Below are 19939 nucleotides of genomic sequence, written 5' to 3'. Positions count from 1 at the left end.
TGTGGTTGTCCTAACTGTGGGTACTACTACTGACATTTAGTGGGGAGACACCAGGGATGCCGCTAAATATCCTACAATGCATACAACATTCCTCACAACAAAGAATTATCGAGCCCAAAAGGTCAACAGTGCCAAGGTTGAGAAAATCTGTTCTAAGGTTTTTATAAGCAGCTTTACTAACTCAAATGTAATTTCTTTCACATTTGCATTCTCCCTTATTTAGTTTTTGCCAATCTCCACAAAATTCTTGTGCAGCTACCTGCCTTCGCACATATGTCCTTTGTGCTTAAATGTACCTTTTTCTGGGCTTGGTTTCCCTATACATTGAGGAAAAAGAGAACTGACAAAATCACAGCTTAAGCCCCAGAGACCTGTCCACGTGCTCTGTGGGAGGAGGGGCCAATAGTTACTGCCTTGTTCCTATATTTAAGGAGGCTATACTAAACTGTATTTATATAAAGGCTGCCAAGAAATCGAGCACTTGAGGGAAAAAAAAAATCTAACGAATGCACAATTCTGAACTCTGCATATATTTTTTAAAATCTCTGGTTTTAGCATTTTGATGGACAAAGAAAGAGCTGCATTATTTTAAATCTAGAGTTGGCAAGTAATTGTTGCTTCTTTTTGTCTTTTTTAAGTTAAAGATACATTTTTGGGGCAAAAACATAAAACTCAGTGAAGAAACCCTTATCAAGACTAGTTTTATGATATCACTATTAAAACTATGAAGATGATATAAACACTAATATCTGAAACTTACTAAGATTTCCACCTGTTACCTGCTAAGTGCCTTGCTCACAGCAAACTGTTACTCAATTTTTGCAAAACAGTACAGATTCAGCCATAATTTAGCACTGAGGTTTGAAACTGCTGCAAGACTATCTACCCTGACAGCAGAAGCTTTTTTCTTGGTCAACAGACTCTCTCTATATTCACTATCTTCAAGATTAAGAATTTATTGGATAGGGTCATATATGTAGGACATTCAAATCTTTTCTATATTGAAATACACCAATTTATCCACCATCAGAAAACTGGACATATATGCACCTACTTTATGATAAGGTTAAAGACCAATTATAGATGGCCCAATGAAAAATGAACTTCACAGAGAAAGGAACTATAAAAAGAAAGCATTTTCTTTTAGCAAAAAGCCAAGAAGTAACAGTAACAAAGATCATTTTCATATTTAACAACTTACTCTTTCTCCAGGTTGGCTACAACACTGTGTACATAATCACTATCTGTCTGGGAAAAAGAAAAAAAATTGTACATACATTAATGTTTTTAAATTTTTATTTAACTTTTGATAATGAATTCAAATAAATAATTAACAGCATTCAATTAAAGCAGTGCATTAAAATTTCAGACAGCTTATGGATTTGCATTTCTACTTTACTGAACTACGATATATCATTGAGTACTTACTAATACAATAAGCAGATGTCAGTTTTATTACCTTCAACTGTCCTTGTTCGATTCAGTAGAAAAAACGGGAGTACAGAAATTATTTCTACCTCTTCTCAACTATCCAAACTAGAAGTAGTGAATAAATAATGGAATAAACAATAGAGAAAGATTTTTCCATTTTTATTTAAAAAAAATAAAAGGCAGGAGGAGATAATATCTTAGCGACTCTGACATTAAATGATGAAACTATGTAATAAAAAGCAGTTATGGTCTGTATTATTATGATTCTCATTATTAGGCTGATAATGATTAGAACCCAAGTCAAAAAGCACTTTACACACAGTTAGAATTATATACAAATAAAGATCTAATACCCCCTACCAATTTTAAATACAGTCACAGTTTATATTAAAATGCTAAAAAGAATCAATCATACATAAAATACGATCTATGTTATAGATTGACAAAACACTTAATACTTGATAAAAAGAAAACAAACCAAAACAAAAAGATAAATTTTGGAAATTACAAAACTATTAAGTTATAAAAAGTTGTGGTATAGAAGATGGTCTATGAAAGTATGTTAACTTTAATTTCTGTTGACTGCAAGTAATTCCTATTTTTATTGTTAAATTTAAAGACTTAAGAGTGAGACATTAAGACCACATTCTTCAAACTCTTAACAACTACGGAGATAGAACTGGCACACCGCTCAAAATCTTCTGTACTTCCCCTATATGAACCAAATGTCAGCGATCTCTTTTGAAATAATTTATCACCAAGATATATAACTAATGAGTATCTTTTCACACATCAGCTATAATTCTGGAGAATATGATCAAGGTTGGTTTATATAGATATTAATAAATTAAAAAAAAAACCTGGAATTCAATTTGTTAAGCATTTATTGAGGGCCAGTGATTTGCCTATCCAAGGAAAACAGGAATACAGAGATGAACAAGACCACCTCCCTATTCCCAGTTGGCTGTCCAAGAGGTAGGTCAAGAAGAAAAAGTAAATGTAGATTCATTAAGTAATGTGTAATAATACGTATGAAATTCACATGAGCCAAATCTAATATTATATGTAATCCTTATGCTGTAATCCTTATGCTAATCAACAGAACTAACAAAAGGTTTGCTTAAACGACTGTAATTGATATCACTTTTCCACCAGAGAATAAATCCTTTCTGGTATCAGCTAAGGGAATTCTGGGAATCTTCTGAAGAAAGCTAAATGTATAACTGGCCTAGAAACAGCCAGGCAAATCGTTATCTCCATTATACAGTTGTGGTTGGAAACTGTTCTTGCCTCTCCCCACTCTTAAATGTTGATAATAAGATAGGCAATATCAGATCTCTGGGGCTTGCTTGCATTAAATTAAAAGAGAGCACTTTTTCCTGAATCTTTTTTAAAAGCGTGTGGAGACTTTTTCAAAGGCAATATTATCACTCAATTCTGGGAATGCATCTACAAATATACAACTGAGATATGTGTATTCTAGGGGTATGGGAACGGTATATACGTGGGAAAGGTGGGAAGGAAAGTGGACATACATAGAAAAAGAGCATTTTTTCCTGGAGAATCAAGTGTTCCTAAAGGTTAAGTAAAATTAAGTATTTTATATTAAAACTATATGCTATTGTATTAGTATGTATATGCATTATTAATACATACTACAACAGGGATGAACCTTGAACACGTTCACATTTGTTCAATGTGTGACCACATATTATATGCCTTTACTCATATAAAGCATCCAGAATAGAATAATCTACACAGATAGAAAGTAGATTAATGGTCTCCTAGGGCTGGGGGGAGAAGGGTATTAATGGGTGATGGGTAAGGTGTACAGAGTTGTTTTTTGGGGTGATTAAAATGTTTGAAAATTGAGACGGTGGTTGCATAGCTGTGACTTTAAATAGGTAAATTACAAAAAAGTGATTTAAAAAGTTAAATGTAAAAAAATATTAAAAAAGAATGTTCTACTTTTCTATTTTTGATATATTTTAGGGAGTGCAATATGCTATTAATAGCATATATGTGTGATTTGTAAATATCTATGTACAAATTGGGAATACCTAATCAACGGGATGCTTAACAGAAAAGCTTAGATCATATTGCTGCACTGGACCAGTCCTGGTGAGACAGAGCACAGAATACTGCACTCCAAACCAGCAGAATGCACATTGTTTTCATGGAACATGAAACATGGAACATTCACCAGGACAGATCACATGTTAAGCCACAAAACAAGTCTCAGTAAGTTTAAGAAGACTGGAATCACATCAAGTATCTTTTCCAACCACAACTATATTAAACTAGAAATTAAAGGCAAGAAGAAAACTGAAAAAAACCCAAATACGTGGAGAGCAAACAATCAATGGGTCAAATAAAGAAATCAAGTAGGCAATCAAAAAATAGCTTCAGACAAATGCAAATAGAAACTCGATGTCCCAAAATCTGGGACACAGCAAAATAAGTTTTAAGAGGGAAGTTCGTAGTGATACAGGCCTCCCTCAAGAAACAAGAAAAATCTCAAATAAGCAATCTTATTTTACATTTAAAGCAACTAGAAAAAAAGAAAAAAAAAAGGCCCCAAGTTAATGGAAGGAAATAATAAAGTTCAGGGCAAAAATAAATGAAATAGAAACTAAAAAGTAAAGGTCAATGAAACTAAAGCTGGTTCTCTGAAAAGATGGACAAACTTTTAGCCAGACCCATCAAGAAAGAGAAAGCCTAAATAAATAAAATCAGAAATGAAAGAGGAAAAAAAAAAAACCCATATCACAGAAACATAAAGGATGTTAAGAGAATACTATGAACAATTATTTACAAACAAATTAGAAAACCTAGAAGAAATGGATAAATTCCTAGAAACATAATCTTCCAACACTGAATCATGAAGAAATAGAAAATCTGAACAGACTAATTACAAATCATGAGGAAATAAAATCAGTAAAATAACAAAACAACAACAAACTCCTGTGGTGCCTGGGTGGCTCAGTCAGTTGAGCATCCTGACTCTTGATTTTGGCCCAGATTATGATCCCAGAGTCGAGGGATCAAGCCCTGCGTCAGTCTCCATGCTGAGCATGGAGTCTGCTTAAGATATTCTCTCCTCCCTCCCTCCCTCCCTCCCTCCTTCCCTCCCTCTCCCTCTCTCTCCTCTCTCTCACTCATCTTCTCTTTTTCCCTCTCCCTCTCTCTACCCCTCTCCCCCACTCATGTACACTCTAAGAATAAAACAGATCTTTTTTTAAAAAAATTTTTTTTAATGTTTATTTTTGAGAGAGAGAGAGAGACAGACAGACAGACAGGGTGTGAGCTGGGGAGGGGCAGAGAGAGGAGGAGACACAGAATCCAAAGCAGGCTCCAGGCTCCAAGCTCTGAGCTCCGAGCTTCCAGCACAGAGCCCGATGCAGGGCTCAAACTCACAAACTGCGAGATCATGGCCTGAGCCAAAGTCGGTCACTCAACCGACTGAGCCGCCCAGGCACCCCTAAAACAGATCTTTAAAAAACCTCCCAACAAACAAAAGTTCAGGACAAAATCGCTTCACAGGTGAATTCTATCAAATATTTAAAGAAGAGATAATATCTATACTTCACAAATTATCCCCCAAAATTGAAGAGAAACACTTCCTATTTTACAAGGCCAGTATTACCCTGATACGAAAACCAGACAGATACTACCCCAAGAAAGCAATTACAGGCCAATTTCCCTGATGAACACAGACACAGAAATACTCAACAAAAATATCAGCAACCAAATTCCACAATACATCAAAAGGATCATATACCATAACCAAGTAGGGATGCAAGAATGTTTTAATATCCGCAAATCAATTATTGTGATACACATTAAAAAAACGAGAGACAGAAATTACAAGATCATCTCAATAGATGCAGAAGATGCACCTGACAAAATTCAACATCTATTTATGATGAAAATTCTCAACAAAGTAGGTATAAAGGGAATGTACATCAACATTAAAAAGGCCATATTTGAGAAACACACAGTTAACATAATACTTAACAATAAAAGGGTGAAAAGCTGAAAGCTTTTCTTCTAAGATCAGAAACAAGACAAGGATTCCTGCTCTCAATACTTTTATTCAAAGTAGTATTAGAAGTCTTAGCCACAGCAATGAGGCAAGAAATAAAAGGCATTCAAATGGAAAAGAAAGTAAAACTGCCCTATTTGCAGTTGACATGATTATGCATAGAAAAGCCTAAAGACTCCACCAAAAAAAACAAAAAACAAAAAACTATTAAAACTAACAAATTCAGTAAATTTGCAGGATACACAGTTAACACACAGAAATCCATTGTGTTTCTGTACACTAATAATGAACTATCAGGGAAAAAAATTAAGAAAACCATCCCATTACAACTGCATTAAAAAGAATACAATAGGTAAGAAATTTAACCAAGGAGGTCAAGGATCTGCACTCTGAAAACCCTAAGACGGTGATGGAAGAAATTAAAGACAACACAAACAAAGGGAAAGATATACCATGCTCTTGGCTTGTTAGGATTCATATTGTTAAAATGTCCATACTGCTCAAAGCACTCTACAGATTCAGTGCAATCCCTACCAAATTTACCAATGGCATTTTTCTCAGAACTAGAACAAATAATCCCAAAATTCATATGGAGCCACAAAAGATCCTAAATAGCCAAAGCAATTTTGAGAGAGAAGAAAGAACAAAGCTGGAGGTAACGTGCTCCCGATTTCAAACTATACTACAAAGCCATAGTAATCAAAACAGTATGGCACTGATGGAAAAAAGACAAATATTCAATGGAGTAGAAGAGAGCCCAGAAATAAACCTACCCTTAAATGGTCAACTAATTTACAACAAAGAGACAAGAACATACAAAGGTATAAATCAGTTTCTTCAATCGTGTTGAGAAAACTGCAGTCACATGCAAAAGAATAAAACTGGACCAGAATAAAATCTTATACAAAGACAAAAATTAACTCAGAATTCATCAAAGACTTAAATGTAAGAAATTAAGCCATAAAACTCCTAGAAAAAAAATAGGTGGTAAACACTTTGACATCAGTCTCAGAAATACTTTTTTGGATATTTCCCCTCAGGCAAAGTAAACAAAAGCAAAAATAAACAAATGGAACTACATCAAACAAAAAGCTTTTGTGTGACAAAAGAAACCATCAACAAAATGAAAAGGCAACCTGCTGAATGGGAGGAGATACTTGGAAATGATACATCTGATAAAAGGTTGCTATCCAAAATATATAAAAAAACTGATACAATCCAAAAACAAAAAACCAAAAAGCCTGATTTAAAAATGAGAAGAACTGAATAGACATTTTTCAAAAAAAGACATACACACAGGCACATGAGAAGATGCTCACCATCACTAATTATCAGGGAAGTGCAAATCAAAGCAATGTTAAACCTGTCAGAATGGCTAGTATCAAAAAGACAAGAAATAACAAGTGTTGGCAAGAATGCTGAGAAAAGAGAACCCTTGTGCACTGGTGGTGGGAATGTAAATTGGTGCAGCCACTGTGGAAAACAGTACAGAGTCCACAAAAAATTAAAAATACTGCTACCATATGATTTAACAATTCCATTTCTGGGTATTTATCCAAAGAAAACAAAACCACTGATTTGAGAAGATATAGTTTCCCTATGTTCAATGCAGCATTATTTACAAAAGCCAAGATGTGGAAGCAACCCAAGTGTCCAGTGATAGATAAATAGACAAAGAAGATGTGGTATAGAAACAATGTGGAATATTATTCAGCCATAAAAAAAGAATGAAATCTTCCCATCTGTGTGACAACATGGATGGACCTGCATTAAGTGAAATGAGTCAAAGACAAACACTATATAATTTCACTTATACATGGAATCTAAAAAACAAAACAAAACAAAATTTACAAACAGAATAAAAACAGACTCATAGATATAGAAAATAGTGGATGTGGTTGGGGGCATTGGCGAACAGGTGAAGGACATTAAAAGGTACAAACTTCCAGTAACAAAATAAATAAGTCATGGTGATGTAATGTACAGCATCAGGATATAGTCAATAATATTGTAACAATTTTGCATGGTGATAGATGGTAACCAGATCTATTGTGGTCATCATTTTATAATGTATAAAATATTGAATCTCTATTCTGTACATCTGTAACTACTATAGTATTGTACGTCAATTATAACTCAATTTTTTAAAAAGGTTGAATCACTCCAATAGACCATAAGATAGTCTCTGGAAAGATGTCATGAAAATAAAAACAATATCCACCACGTTTGATAGTTACCTTCTAAATTACCTCTTAAGATTTTATATCATGAGGCTGATACTATTGTTTAAGTCATCTCTATCCTTACTCATTTTCTGTTTATTCATTCTATCAAGAAATGAAAGAAATGAAACAAAGTCTCAAACAAATATTGTGAAAGAACCTGCTTAGAATTCAGAAGCCCGTGACATAGCAGGAGACCAGGCAAGTGAGCACAATGGAAAGGCCCTCAGGTGGCCCACCCGTAGAAGGGATAAAGGTGCCCTTTGATTCTCTGTTCTAGTTCTGAGAAAAATGTCATTGTTATTTGGATAGAGATTACACTATATCTGTGCGCTGCTTTCACAGATGCCCACACACCTGGGTGTCATGAGGTTGTATGTAGCATGAACACTTAATACTAACTGATTAAATACAAGGCAATTCAACTAAAACCTTAAAAATGAAAAAAAACAAAAACAACAAAAAAACGGGCTCCCCCTCCAACACTTTAAAGATGATGTTCCATTGTCTCAGGCCTTCATACTTTCTAACAAGAATCTAGAGTAGTATTCTTTTCTTTTTCTGTGCGTAATGTGTCTTTGGCTTCTTTCAAGATCTTCTCTTTATCTCTGGTTTTCAGCAATTTGATTAGGACATACCTGACAATGGTTTTGTGTTTATTCTGCCTAGGACTTTTTGGACTTCTTGAATCTAAGGGTTTATACTTTTCTTGTTTCCAAAAAGCAATTATTCCTTCTTTTTCCTCTCCATTCCGGAATTTCGTATGGTAGATCAATTAATATTATCCCATTGGCCACTGAGGCGCTATTCTTAATTTTTTCAGTCTTTTCCCCTATTTAATTTAATTTTGGATACATTCTATTGTTATTTTTAAAATCACTGACCTTTCCTTCTGCAGGGTCTAATCTGCCTTTAAGATTATTCAGTAAATTTTAAATTTCAGATATTGTACTTTTCATTGCTATATGTTCCACCATTTGGTTCTTTAATACATCTTCCATTCCATTCCTCATTGTTTTAAGGACTTGAAAATGTTTGTAATAGTTGTTTTACTGTCCTTTCCTGCCAGTTCTATCACCTCTGTCATTTCTAGATTTGTTTCTATTAGCTACATTTTCTTTTAGTTATGACTCATTTTTTTCTTTGGCATACTAACCACTTTTTATTTGATAATAAACATTACAAATGTTACATTGTTGAGTGTCTTAACCTTGTTGTTTTTTAAAAAAGTATTGGGCTTTATTTTAACAGGCATTATTTGTTCATCAGTTGACCCCCCATAGGCCTCTTTTTAAGCTTTACTGGGATGGGCCTAGAATAACCGTTTCAAGGATATTTTAACTCCTCTGGAGTTGCCACTAAATGCCCTGCCATTCCAGTTGGTCAGAACCCATCCTGTGTGAGCAATGGGAACTGTTCGGGTTATAGTTCCCTGATCATTCCCCCTCCCCCCCAGACTTGTTAATTTCACCCTACATATGTGTGGCCCTAATACAACAAAGACAAAAAAGGCATCATCATTTTCTATGCAGCAGTCTTCTTTCTGCAACTCTAACCTGCAGTTTCCACTTGCTCTATTTGCAACTGCCCTTCCTGCAATGTGATCTGGAATGCATCTCCAGGCAGAAAGTTGGGGGAATTGTGGTATCCACTGCACTTATTTTTCTGTCTCTGGGAATCACATCATGCACAGTCTGTTGTCCAACGTCTGAGAACAAATGAATCATATTTTGTTCAGCCTTCTAGTTACTTACAGCAGGAAAATAAGCCCAGTCCTTATTAACTCTTTCAGGGCCTGAAGCAGATGTCACTTTACATAATAAGAAACCAATGAAAATTCCAGAAAGATAATGTGTACAAGTGGCAAGTCAAAAGGACTAAAAGACAGGTGCTAGAATGGGGCTGGCAGCTCATAATAAATTTTACTTCCCTAAGGTCCAAGGAAAAGCTATTCCCACCCATTTAATGCTTGGCTTTATGATACTTCAAATTCAATGCAAATATAGCAACAAAGACTAACAAATACTAGTTAGCTTTACTAGCTTCTAAAATGGTCAAGTTGTTGAAAGATAAAAGAAAGAATAAACAACATTAAAAAACAACAACAAAAAACTTCTTTTCTAATATATCTGTTATAGCCTTTCTTCCTTTCCTTCTCCTAAACAGTTGATGCTACAGCAATAGTTCTCAAACTTTTCTAATCAGAACCCATTCAGTTCAAATTCTTACCACCTTTACAAATCCTAGTCCAAGCCTCACCTGGATTATTACAACAAGTCTCCTAAGTAATCTCCTTGCTTCTTCCCTTTCCAAAGTAGTGTGATCCTTTTAAAAGGTAAGTCATATTATTCTCACCAAAAATACGTAACTACAATCTAATCATGAGAAAATATCAGACAAATCCCAACTGAGACATTCTATAAAGTAACTGACTAGTGTACTCACTAATGGTTTCCAAATTCATGAAAGACAAGAAAAGTGCAAGAACTATCAGGGATAGAAAGAAACTAAGGAGTCAGAACAACTAAATGCAGTGTGGTATTTAGGACTGGATGCTAAAATAGAAAAATGACATTAGGTGGAAAAATACCAAATTTGAATAAAACCTACAGTTTAGCTATAATTAGTATTATACCAATGTTAACTTCCTGGTTTTGATCATTTTATTAGGGCTGCATAAGTTAACATTACAACAAGCTGAGTGAAGGGAATATTTTCTATTATTTGTGAAAATTTTCTGTAAATCCAAAATTATTTCAAAATAAAGTATTTTAAAACATTAAAGGAATAAAAAGTAAGTCAAGTGTCTTCCCTACTTGAAACCCTCAAATGATTTTGTCGTAATTATATCAAAACAGACCTACTGCCTGTTTTTTTTTTTATTTTTTTTTAATGTTTATTTATTTCTGAGACAGAGAAGAGGCAGAGCATGAGTGGGGGAGGGGCAGAAAGAGAGGGAGACACAGAATCTGAAACAGGCTCCAGGCTCTGAGCTGTCAGCACAGAGCAGGACATGGGGCTCGAACTCACAGACCACGAGATCATGACCTGAGCCAAAGTTGGACACGCAACCAACTGAGCCACCCAGGCGCCCCCCACTGCCTGTTTTTTTTTTTAACATTAAAAAAATTTTTTTTTAAATTTTTTAATGTTTATTTATTTTTGAGAGAGAGAAAGAGAGTCAGAGCATGACCTGGGGAGGGGCAGAGAGAGAGGAGACACAGAATCTGAAGCAGGGCCCAGGCTCTGAGCTATCAGCACAGAGCCCAAAGTGGGGCTCGAACTTGTGAGATCATGACCTGAGCCAAAGTCAAAGCTTACCCAACTGAGCCACCCAGGCACCTCCCACTGCCAGTTTTCATAAAGTAAAATCTTATTGGAACACAACCCCACCCATTCATTTACATATTGTCTGGCTGTTTTTAGGCTGTATCAGCAGAGTTGAATAGATGCAACAGAAAATGTATGGCTTGTAAAACCAAAGATATTTGCCATGTGGCCCTTTACAAAAAAATGTTAGCCCTCTGACTCAGAGTAAAAGCAAAGTTCTTACAATGGCCTGTAGTGTCCTATGTGACCTGGCCCACCCCACTCCTTCTCTGACTACTTCCTACTATTGAACCCTTCACCTTTTCTGCTCTAACCACACAGGTCTCTCCTCACTGTTTCACAAAATGTGCCAAGCAATGTTCTTGCCTTGGGATCTTTGCACATGCTGTTAGTCAGCTTGGATTGTTCAACTCCCACATCCTTCAAATCTTTGCCCAAATGTCCTGACCAGTCTAATAAACCATCCCCTGGAAATCCCATACTCCCTTTCCCATTTATTCTGACTTATTCTTCTAGCACTTACTACCATTTAATGTATTATATATTTATTTTTTAATATGTATTTTTCTATAATGTAAACTTCACTGGGCAGAGGCTTTGTTTTATTCAATTATATGCCTGGTACTTACCAGTATTTTGGTAAATATTTGTTGAACTATGAGCAAATTTTATAGGTTATTATACATGTACAATTTCTTCCTAATTGGCATCTGTATGATTTGTAACAAATGTATAAGTAAACATCTTAAAATATAACTGCTAAAAAAATTATAGGTCAAAAACACTACTCATGCACTAACACAGTAATCTCTAATTTAAAATCAAGAATAGAAACACTAGACAGATAATCAGCAAGTCTACAGAAGACTTGAACAACACTACGAACCTGACCTAACAGACACTTAGGAAACACTCCCCTTGACAATAGCAGAATCCATTCTTTTAAAGCACACATGAAACCCTGTCCAGGATAGACCATCTCCTGGCCCATAAACAAGTACTGATAAATTTAAAAAGCCTGAATTAGAAATCAAACAACAGAAGGAAATTTGGGAAATCTACGAATAGGTAAAAATTAAACAACACATTTCCAAATAATCCATGGGTCAAACCAGTAATCACAAGGGAATTTAGAAAGTATTTTGGTCTGAATGAAAATAAAACTTAACAAAGTTTATGAGATGCAGCTAATGAGAAATTTATACGTTAAAATTGCCTCTACTAGAAAAGTTCTCCAGCCAAAAATCTAAGAATTCACCTTATAAATCTAGAAAAAAGAGGGGCGACTGAGTGGCTCAGCTGGCTAAGCGTCTGACTTCAGCTCAGGTCATGATCTCACAGCTTGTGAGTTCGAGCCACACGTCAGGCTCTGTGCTGACAGCTCAGAGCCTGGAGCATGCTTTGGATTCTATGTCTCCCTCTCTGTCTGCCCCTCCCCCACTCGTGCTCTGTGTCTGTCTCTCTCTCAAAAAAATAAACATTAAAAAAAAATTGAAGACACTCTAGAAAAAAGAGTAAACCAAACTAAATGCAAACAGAAAGAAAGAAAAATAAGAAATGGAAATTAATGCAACAGGAAAATAAAGGAATGATAAAGTTAACAAAACTAAAAGTGAGTTCTTTGAAAAGATCAAAGAAAAATGTCAACTGAAGAGCATTAGAGGGAGGGCTGTCTACTTTGCCTGATTGCCAGCAAGCCAGGGCTAGAAGACATAAAAAGTCTCAGAGGAGAAGGAAATGGAGAAGGGAAAAGAAGGAAACGGCAGGAGAGGTAGAAGGGTGAGGACAGGAGACTACTGTTTAGTATAACAAACTCCACGGACTACTGGGATTCTTTAGCCATGTGCATTTACAACTAATAAATATTTTTTTGAAGTGCAGAATAACAAGAAAAGTAGAGAAAAAAAATGTCCCTGTGTAATGCTAGATTACAAGTTAAGGGGACAATCTATTGTCCAGTGGGTTTCTTTTTTAATCTCTTCCAGTACCTTCCTCATTTTGGTACTTCAATAAGTGTTTGTTCACTGAATACTTAGCATGATATCTGTACTTCTGCCTTTATTAAAAAAGATGGCTAACAGGTCATTTATGAGAGTTTGAGCAAACCTAACTATACAGAGGACTACTGTTTCTGAGGCTACTATACTCCTCCAGTGCTTTGGGTAGTAAAAAGTTCTGAAGCATTCAGGTAACTAAACTCTGGCTGAAAGCACACTAAACTATCTAACTAGAAAAGACTAAACCACTTATATAGAATTTGCCTATAAAGATAGCATTGACATTATACAGAATTATCAATGAGAAATGGATACAAAACTGCAAACTCGATTTTCAATACGACCAATATTAACAACCAAGCTTCTCAAGCTCAAAAGGAATCCAGTGTGGTTCCAATAATCAGAGGTAGCTTGAAGAACTGCAAAAACTATATTTGCAGGAAGCAGCCTGACTCTGTAGCAGCCACAAAGAGAGTCTTTGACTAGAAAGAAGAAAAAAAAAAACCCCTAGTCTGGAACACTACTCTGCCCCCTCCTCTTCCTATAAACCAGTGGCCTAGGGAAAAAAAAGCCACTTCCTTCTATGATGATTCATAAAAAAGGAACCAGCACAGCAACTGTACAAAAAAATGAGAAAAGAGGAAGAAATTCAACAAAACCTATGAACGAATAAAAAAAAAAAAAAAACTACAGTGAGAGCCACAAAACAGAAAAAAATTGTGACCAGATATTTCCCATTAATTTAAAAGAAAAAACACACAGCTGAAGCACTTGTCACCATGAAGCAATACCAGATATTAGAAATGATTGTGAGGATTCTAAAATGTATATGGAAATGCAAAGGACCTAAAATATTTAAATCAATCCTGAAAATAACAAAATTGAAGGACTTAACCCAACCTGATTTCAAAACTTAATTCAAAGATATAGTAATCGAGAAAGTAAGGTCTTTGCATGAGGATCAACCAACAGGTCAATGGAACAGAACAGAAAAAGAGACCCACACTTATTTGGTAACTGGATTTTCAACAAAGGCACCAAAGCAATCCACCTGGGAAAGGAAAGTGTTTTCAATAACTGGTACTGGAAGAAACAAACACCCAACATGAAAAACAATGCAAGTGAATACTTTGTTATACCATAACAAAAATTAACCCAAGATGGATAACAGACCTAAAATAGAAAAGTTAAAACAAAGTTTTCAGAAAAGATGATCTTCACAATTTGGGGCTAAGCAAGGATTTTTTAGGTCATAGAGAACAATAATCACAAATGTAGAAGACACTGATAAATTAGATTTCATCAAAGTTAAAAACTTCTACTCACCAAGAAAATGCGAAAAACATAAAAAGACTTCCACAGATTGCAAGGAAATACTCACAAAACACCCCTAACTGACAAAGGAATGGTATCCAGTAAATATAAAGAATTCTGCTAACTCAAAAACAAAATACAAAAAAACCACACAATTTTTTAAAATGGGAAAATGATTTGAAGAAACTTCCCCAAAGAAGATACATAAATACAATGGATTAATGATGGATAAAGGATGGATAGGTAGAGATACGATAAATAAAAATACTAAAACCTTAGTAGTACATTGCAGGTGTTATGTATACAGGTGTAACTGTAAAATTCTTTCAACTTTGTTGTATATCTTAAAATGCTAATAGAAAGAGCATTCAAAAGTTCTTTCCTTGAGTTAAGATATATGATCTTACATACCTAAAGAGCATATTATGTGCCAGGGAAAAATGATCCACAACGGTTGAAACCAAGACATGTTATAGCAAGATGACTAAGCTTTAAAGACAGAAAAAGAATCATTTGGGCAACTGGCAATATGAGTTTCTTATAGAAAGGAGTAAGAAGTGTGGAAGGTCATCTGGCTAGCCTCAGCAGAAGCACTCCCCATTCACCCCAACTCCTCAAAAAAGAAAATGTGACTAAAAGCTTCTATACTTATGCGAAGAATAAAGACAGAAGATAACATTTTTTACTACACAGAACCTCAGGGAAAACTGGTTATATGGACCTTTCTTAAGAAATTAGAAAATGATCTTTTTAAAAAAAATTTGTAAATGTTTTTATTTATTTTTGAGACAGAGACAGACACAGCATGAGCAGGGGAGGGGCAGAGGGAGAGGGAGACACAGAATCCAAAGCAGGCTCCAGGCTCTGAGCTGTCAGCACAGAGCCTGACGCGGGGCTCAAACTCACGGACTATGAGATCATGACCTGAGCTGAAGTCAGACGCTTAACCGACTGAGCCACCCAGGCATCCCAGAAAATGAACTTTAATCGGTAGATTTAAATAGGTTAGCAATTCAGAAACTACGTTTATTTAGGATTAAGCAAGTTAAGTAGATATACTGTGAATCACAAGAGCCAAGTTTCCCACTGAGGGGGAAAATAAGAATAAGGAATCGTAAGAGGCTAGAATGAACCCTGCAGTACTGCACTGGAATCAAAGGTATCATAACAAACTCATAATTTTTAACATACACAGATAAATGGACATAGGACCTAGATAGATGTACAGGTGTGTATGTATGCATACAAGTATTTCCTAGTTCTGCTCACTGAAAGGATTAGAAGCACTGATCCCTCAGAAGCAATGAGCCTATCTAGAACCCAGGTCTTGGTTTCTAATACTATTCTCCAATTAACAGAACCAGGTTGCTTGGGGACATGGCTGATTCCAGGTTTGGGGTAGAGAAAATACAAGATGAGCCTAGAACATCTTACACTGCTAGAATATAAGGAAAAATGATGGGACATATTGAAAGGACAGAGTAGCCAACTCCAAAGGACAATCAATGGCCAAAAATGGAACAATTTTAGTAACAAAGTAAAAAATTTATAGTAATATACACAAGAGCACCCTGATATCAATAACTGACAAAATAAATAAAATTGGAGAAAAGGATAGCTTTTCCTTATAGAATTCCAATGAATAAATGTGAAAGGAACTAGAAAGTCACCATTCAGCAAACATAATAATTGTTACAGGCAAGAATCATCAAGGATGATTAGTTGGGAAAAAGTTATGAGGAGAAACAAGATATTTGCAATATCTCAAGGTATCACTCCAAAAGAAAGCTTCTAAGCACATAAGGAAAAAGAGTATATTTATAGTAGAGAAACCTGTCAGACACCAATTTAATCAAGTGTGATAAGTTAACAATGCTGATAATGAGATATATCAACATCATCTTAATATGACAGTCTGAAAAAGAATACCATATCACTTGTATGGTGTTCTTGCTAAAAGAATGTAAAACCTGAATTTAATCATAAGGAAACATGAGACAATCCCAAACTGATATATATTCCACAATCCCTGCTTCTTTAGAAAATATATTTAGAAAAAATATTTTTTTGTGACTAACATACAGAAATATAAATTGAACCTATATCCAGCTACCTTGATAAATTCCCCTATTATTTCTAATAATTTGTTTATTCTTTTGGGTTTTCTGCGTTATCAGAAAATAATTAAGCTCCACTCAAAGTACAGGATAGGAATATCAAGTGGTTGAGCTCATGTCATAGGCCTGAACTGGTAAAGCAATTATCTAACATTTTTAGTTTCATAATGGGAGAAAAGTTTCCTCCCACCAAAATTCATAAAATAGAGAATTCCCCAAATACTTATATTTCTATTCTTATATAGAACAGGAAAAACAAATTTTGCTAAAATCCAGAGTACAATATAGGAAAATGTTTTGTCAAAAATGGTCATGAGCGGCAGAAATAATATAAATGATAATACAGTACAAGAAAAATTATAAAATATATAATAGTGAGGCATACAGACAACAAATGATCATTAAAATACAAAGGTTATAATTAAAGTAAAAGTAGTAAGTAAAAGTAAACACAAAAATGATATAATCTTAAAATCTAAATATCACACTTGGATCATATCATGGATCCTTCAGAGCAACTGGAATTTATTCCTCTTAACTCCTACAATTCTAGATTAGAGCTAGTGAACTTTCAAACGATACGTCAAGAGTCAACTGTTCAAAACTTTGCATGTTCTATAAATGTCTCATCATTTATGTCTAAATGACCCAAAGACAGAAATCACCAGAGAAGAACAAAGAACAAAGAGTTAGTAACTACTTTTCTGTCTCTCTTCTCCTCCCAGAGAGGCTTAAGGATGATTAAGAAAGAGAAAGGAAGGGGTGCCTGGGTGGCTCAGTCAGGTAAGCGTCCGAATCTCAGTTTTGGCTCAGGTCATGGTCTTACGGTTTTGTGAGTTTGAGCCCTGCCTTGGGCTCTGCGCTGGTAATGTGGAGCCTGCTTGGGATTCTCTCTCTCTCCGCCCCTCCCCTACTCACGCTGTCTCTGTCTCTCTCAAAATAAATAAATAAACTTAAAATAATTTAAAAAAAAAAGAGGAAGGAAGAGGCAATGTTTCAGGCTAAGGAATAACACAAATAGAACTGAGAACACACTGAGGTCTACATAACAAAATAAGAGTAAAATGACTGGAACACAGAACTATTAATTCCATGATGTAAAGAACCTTTAATAAACACATGGGAAACCTGGAAGAAAAGCAGTTTGAGAAAATCAGATTAACTTAGTAATGGAGAGATTAAAAGTTGCTCATAAAACATTCAACTAATGTTATCAAGTAGGCAGTTGAAAATATGGGCTTAGAAGGATACTAGAGACATAGTGTAGATCTGGACCATGCAAACTGTAGATCAGGTCACAGCCACAGTATATGCGCTTGTTACTAGTGTTAATGAAGCACAGGTTACCAGACACTTAGATTAAAACTACTAATCAAGGCAGAATCAAATACAGTGATTAATAATTTTAAATTGCCTAAAAGCAATTCAATGAATTCTATAAATTATTCTGTTCAGAATAGACTTTCTTACAAATAACTGAAATTCTATATAGATACATATACAAATACTGCAATTCAGGAGCGGAGTCTTTGGAGATCAGATTACTGCGGGCACTTAAACTGCAGTCAGCGCACGACACCTCTCTGTGTGTGATCTCATTGCACCTGCAGGCAACACTGTTGAGCTTAAAAGGCTCAACAGCAGAATTCTCATTTTAGAGATGACGAAACAGGATGAAGAGAGAAAAAATGACCTACTCAAGTGGCAGTGACAGAATTCAGGCCCTGAATATGGGTTGTCTGATTCCAAAACCCATGTTATTACATCTGAGTGATGTACACACATCTGTGCCTGAATACGGAATTCTACTTCTAAGTTATAATATTGTGATTTATAATAATACGTATATATTTGGTCTTTGTCCCATTTCTGGCAGAGCTCTGGAAACCTGGGAATTTCCTAAGTGATGAGAGCAACAAAAGTGTCTTTTGTTATGTTAATGAGATCAGTTTTGGACACACCCCCCAATGAAGGATGGGGGCTGGCTGCCAGGAGAGTCAACCATGTGATCAGAGGGTTGAAACTTTCAGTCCTACCCCTCTCCAACCTTTGGGGAGGGGAGAAGAGCTGGAGGTTGAATCAATCATCGATGGCCAATGATTTAATAAATCATTATTTCATAAATCATGTAATGAGGCCTCCATAAAAACCCAAAAGGGGGCACCTGGGTGGGTCAGTCAGTTGAGCATCTGACTTCGGCTCAGGTCATGATGTCACCGTTTGTTGGTTCAAGCCCCGTGTCAGGCTCTGTGCTGACAGCTCAGAGCCTAGAGCCTGTTTGCAATTCTGTGTCTCCCTCTCTCTCTGCCCCTCTCCCGCTTGCACTCTGTGTGTGTCTCTCTCTAAAATCAATAAACATTAAAAACAATTAAAAAAAAACTAAAAAAAAAAAAAAAAAAAAAGGACAGGGTTGGACACCTTCAATGCTGGTGAATAAAGGAAGGTGCTGGGAGAGTGGCACCCTCAGACAGCATGGAAGCTCCATGCCCCTTCCTACATACACTTCCCCATGCACCTCTTCCATCTGGATGTGCATCTGTAGCCTTTAATGAATTAGCAAACTGTAAGTGTTGTGCAGAGTTCTGTAAGGCACTCTAACAAGTTAACTGAACTCAAGAAGGCACAGGGGGAGTCTTTGGAACCTCCAATCTGTAGTTAGTTGGTCAGAAATACAAGTGACAACCTGGGCTTGCAACTGGCATCAGAAATATGTGCATATGTGGGGGTAGGGGCTGGTTTTGTGGGACTAATCCCTTAACCTAGGAGATCTGATGCTAATTTCAGGTAGATAGCATCAGAATTAGGTTAAATTGTAGGACACCTAGCTGCTGTCACAGAGGATTGCTTGGTGTGGAGGAAAGCTTCCACACATTTGCTGACTAGAAGTGTCAATAAAGTGTTTACGTAAAAGTAGAGACACACAGGGAAGAAACACACAGTAGGAAAGAACTGAATTCTTCCTGTATGGAAGAAAAAAACTGAGTTTTTCCTTTATGTAAGTGTATATTTTTTTCTTATATAGTGTTAAGGCTTTTTTCCCTCATTAAAATCAGTACAGGCTCAAAATTTTATAAAACTGTATACAAGAGAAGGTGGCAGAGTCCCATAATCCCAACTCTCACGATATCTGCTACTAATCATTTGGAGTATATTCCACAAGATCATTTTCTCTATTCATCTAATTAATGCATATGTAGGAGCTATATAAATGTGTGTATGAGCCTGAATATATTTACGCATGTGCAAATGTTTCTATTGGATCAATTTTTAGAAGCAGAATGTTAGGTCACTGAGTATAGCACTTTAAATTGTAATAGCTATTGCCAAATTGCTTTCCAAGGATATTGTACCAATCTCTACCGACATACAGTATGTGATTAACAAATAAAATCTGCATAAATACAAATAGTCAAAAGACACACATAAACCAATACTTAATCCCATTTGTAAGGAAATCCAAATTAAACAAAAGCAGTATATTAT

At 35.6% G+C, this 19939-nt stretch overlaps 1 protein-coding gene across 4 annotated transcripts in view; it reads right to left on the bottom strand.

Moving 5' to 3' along the window:
• Window positions 1–19939, bottom strand: part of MGAT4A (alpha-1,3-mannosyl-glycoprotein 4-beta-N-acetylglucosaminyltransferase A) — a 121505-nt gene that overhangs the window by 33161 nt on the left and 68405 nt on the right. For all 4 annotated transcript variants that reach the window (XM_053200483.1, XM_053200484.1, XM_027072632.2 and 1 more), the window contains exon 6: window positions 1202–1248. In XM_053200483.1, the coding sequence (XP_053056458.1) occupies window positions 1202–1248 (47 nt within the window). The remainder of the gene's footprint in view (window positions 1–1201; window positions 1249–19939) is intronic.

The sequence above is a fragment of the Acinonyx jubatus genome, chromosome A3 (assembly GCF_027475565.1).
Source record: "Acinonyx jubatus isolate Ajub_Pintada_27869175 chromosome A3, VMU_Ajub_asm_v1.0, whole genome shotgun sequence".
Lineage (NCBI taxonomy): Eukaryota > Metazoa > Chordata > Mammalia > Carnivora > Felidae > Acinonyx > Acinonyx jubatus.
This window is presented reverse-complemented; position numbering and strand designations above follow the sequence as displayed.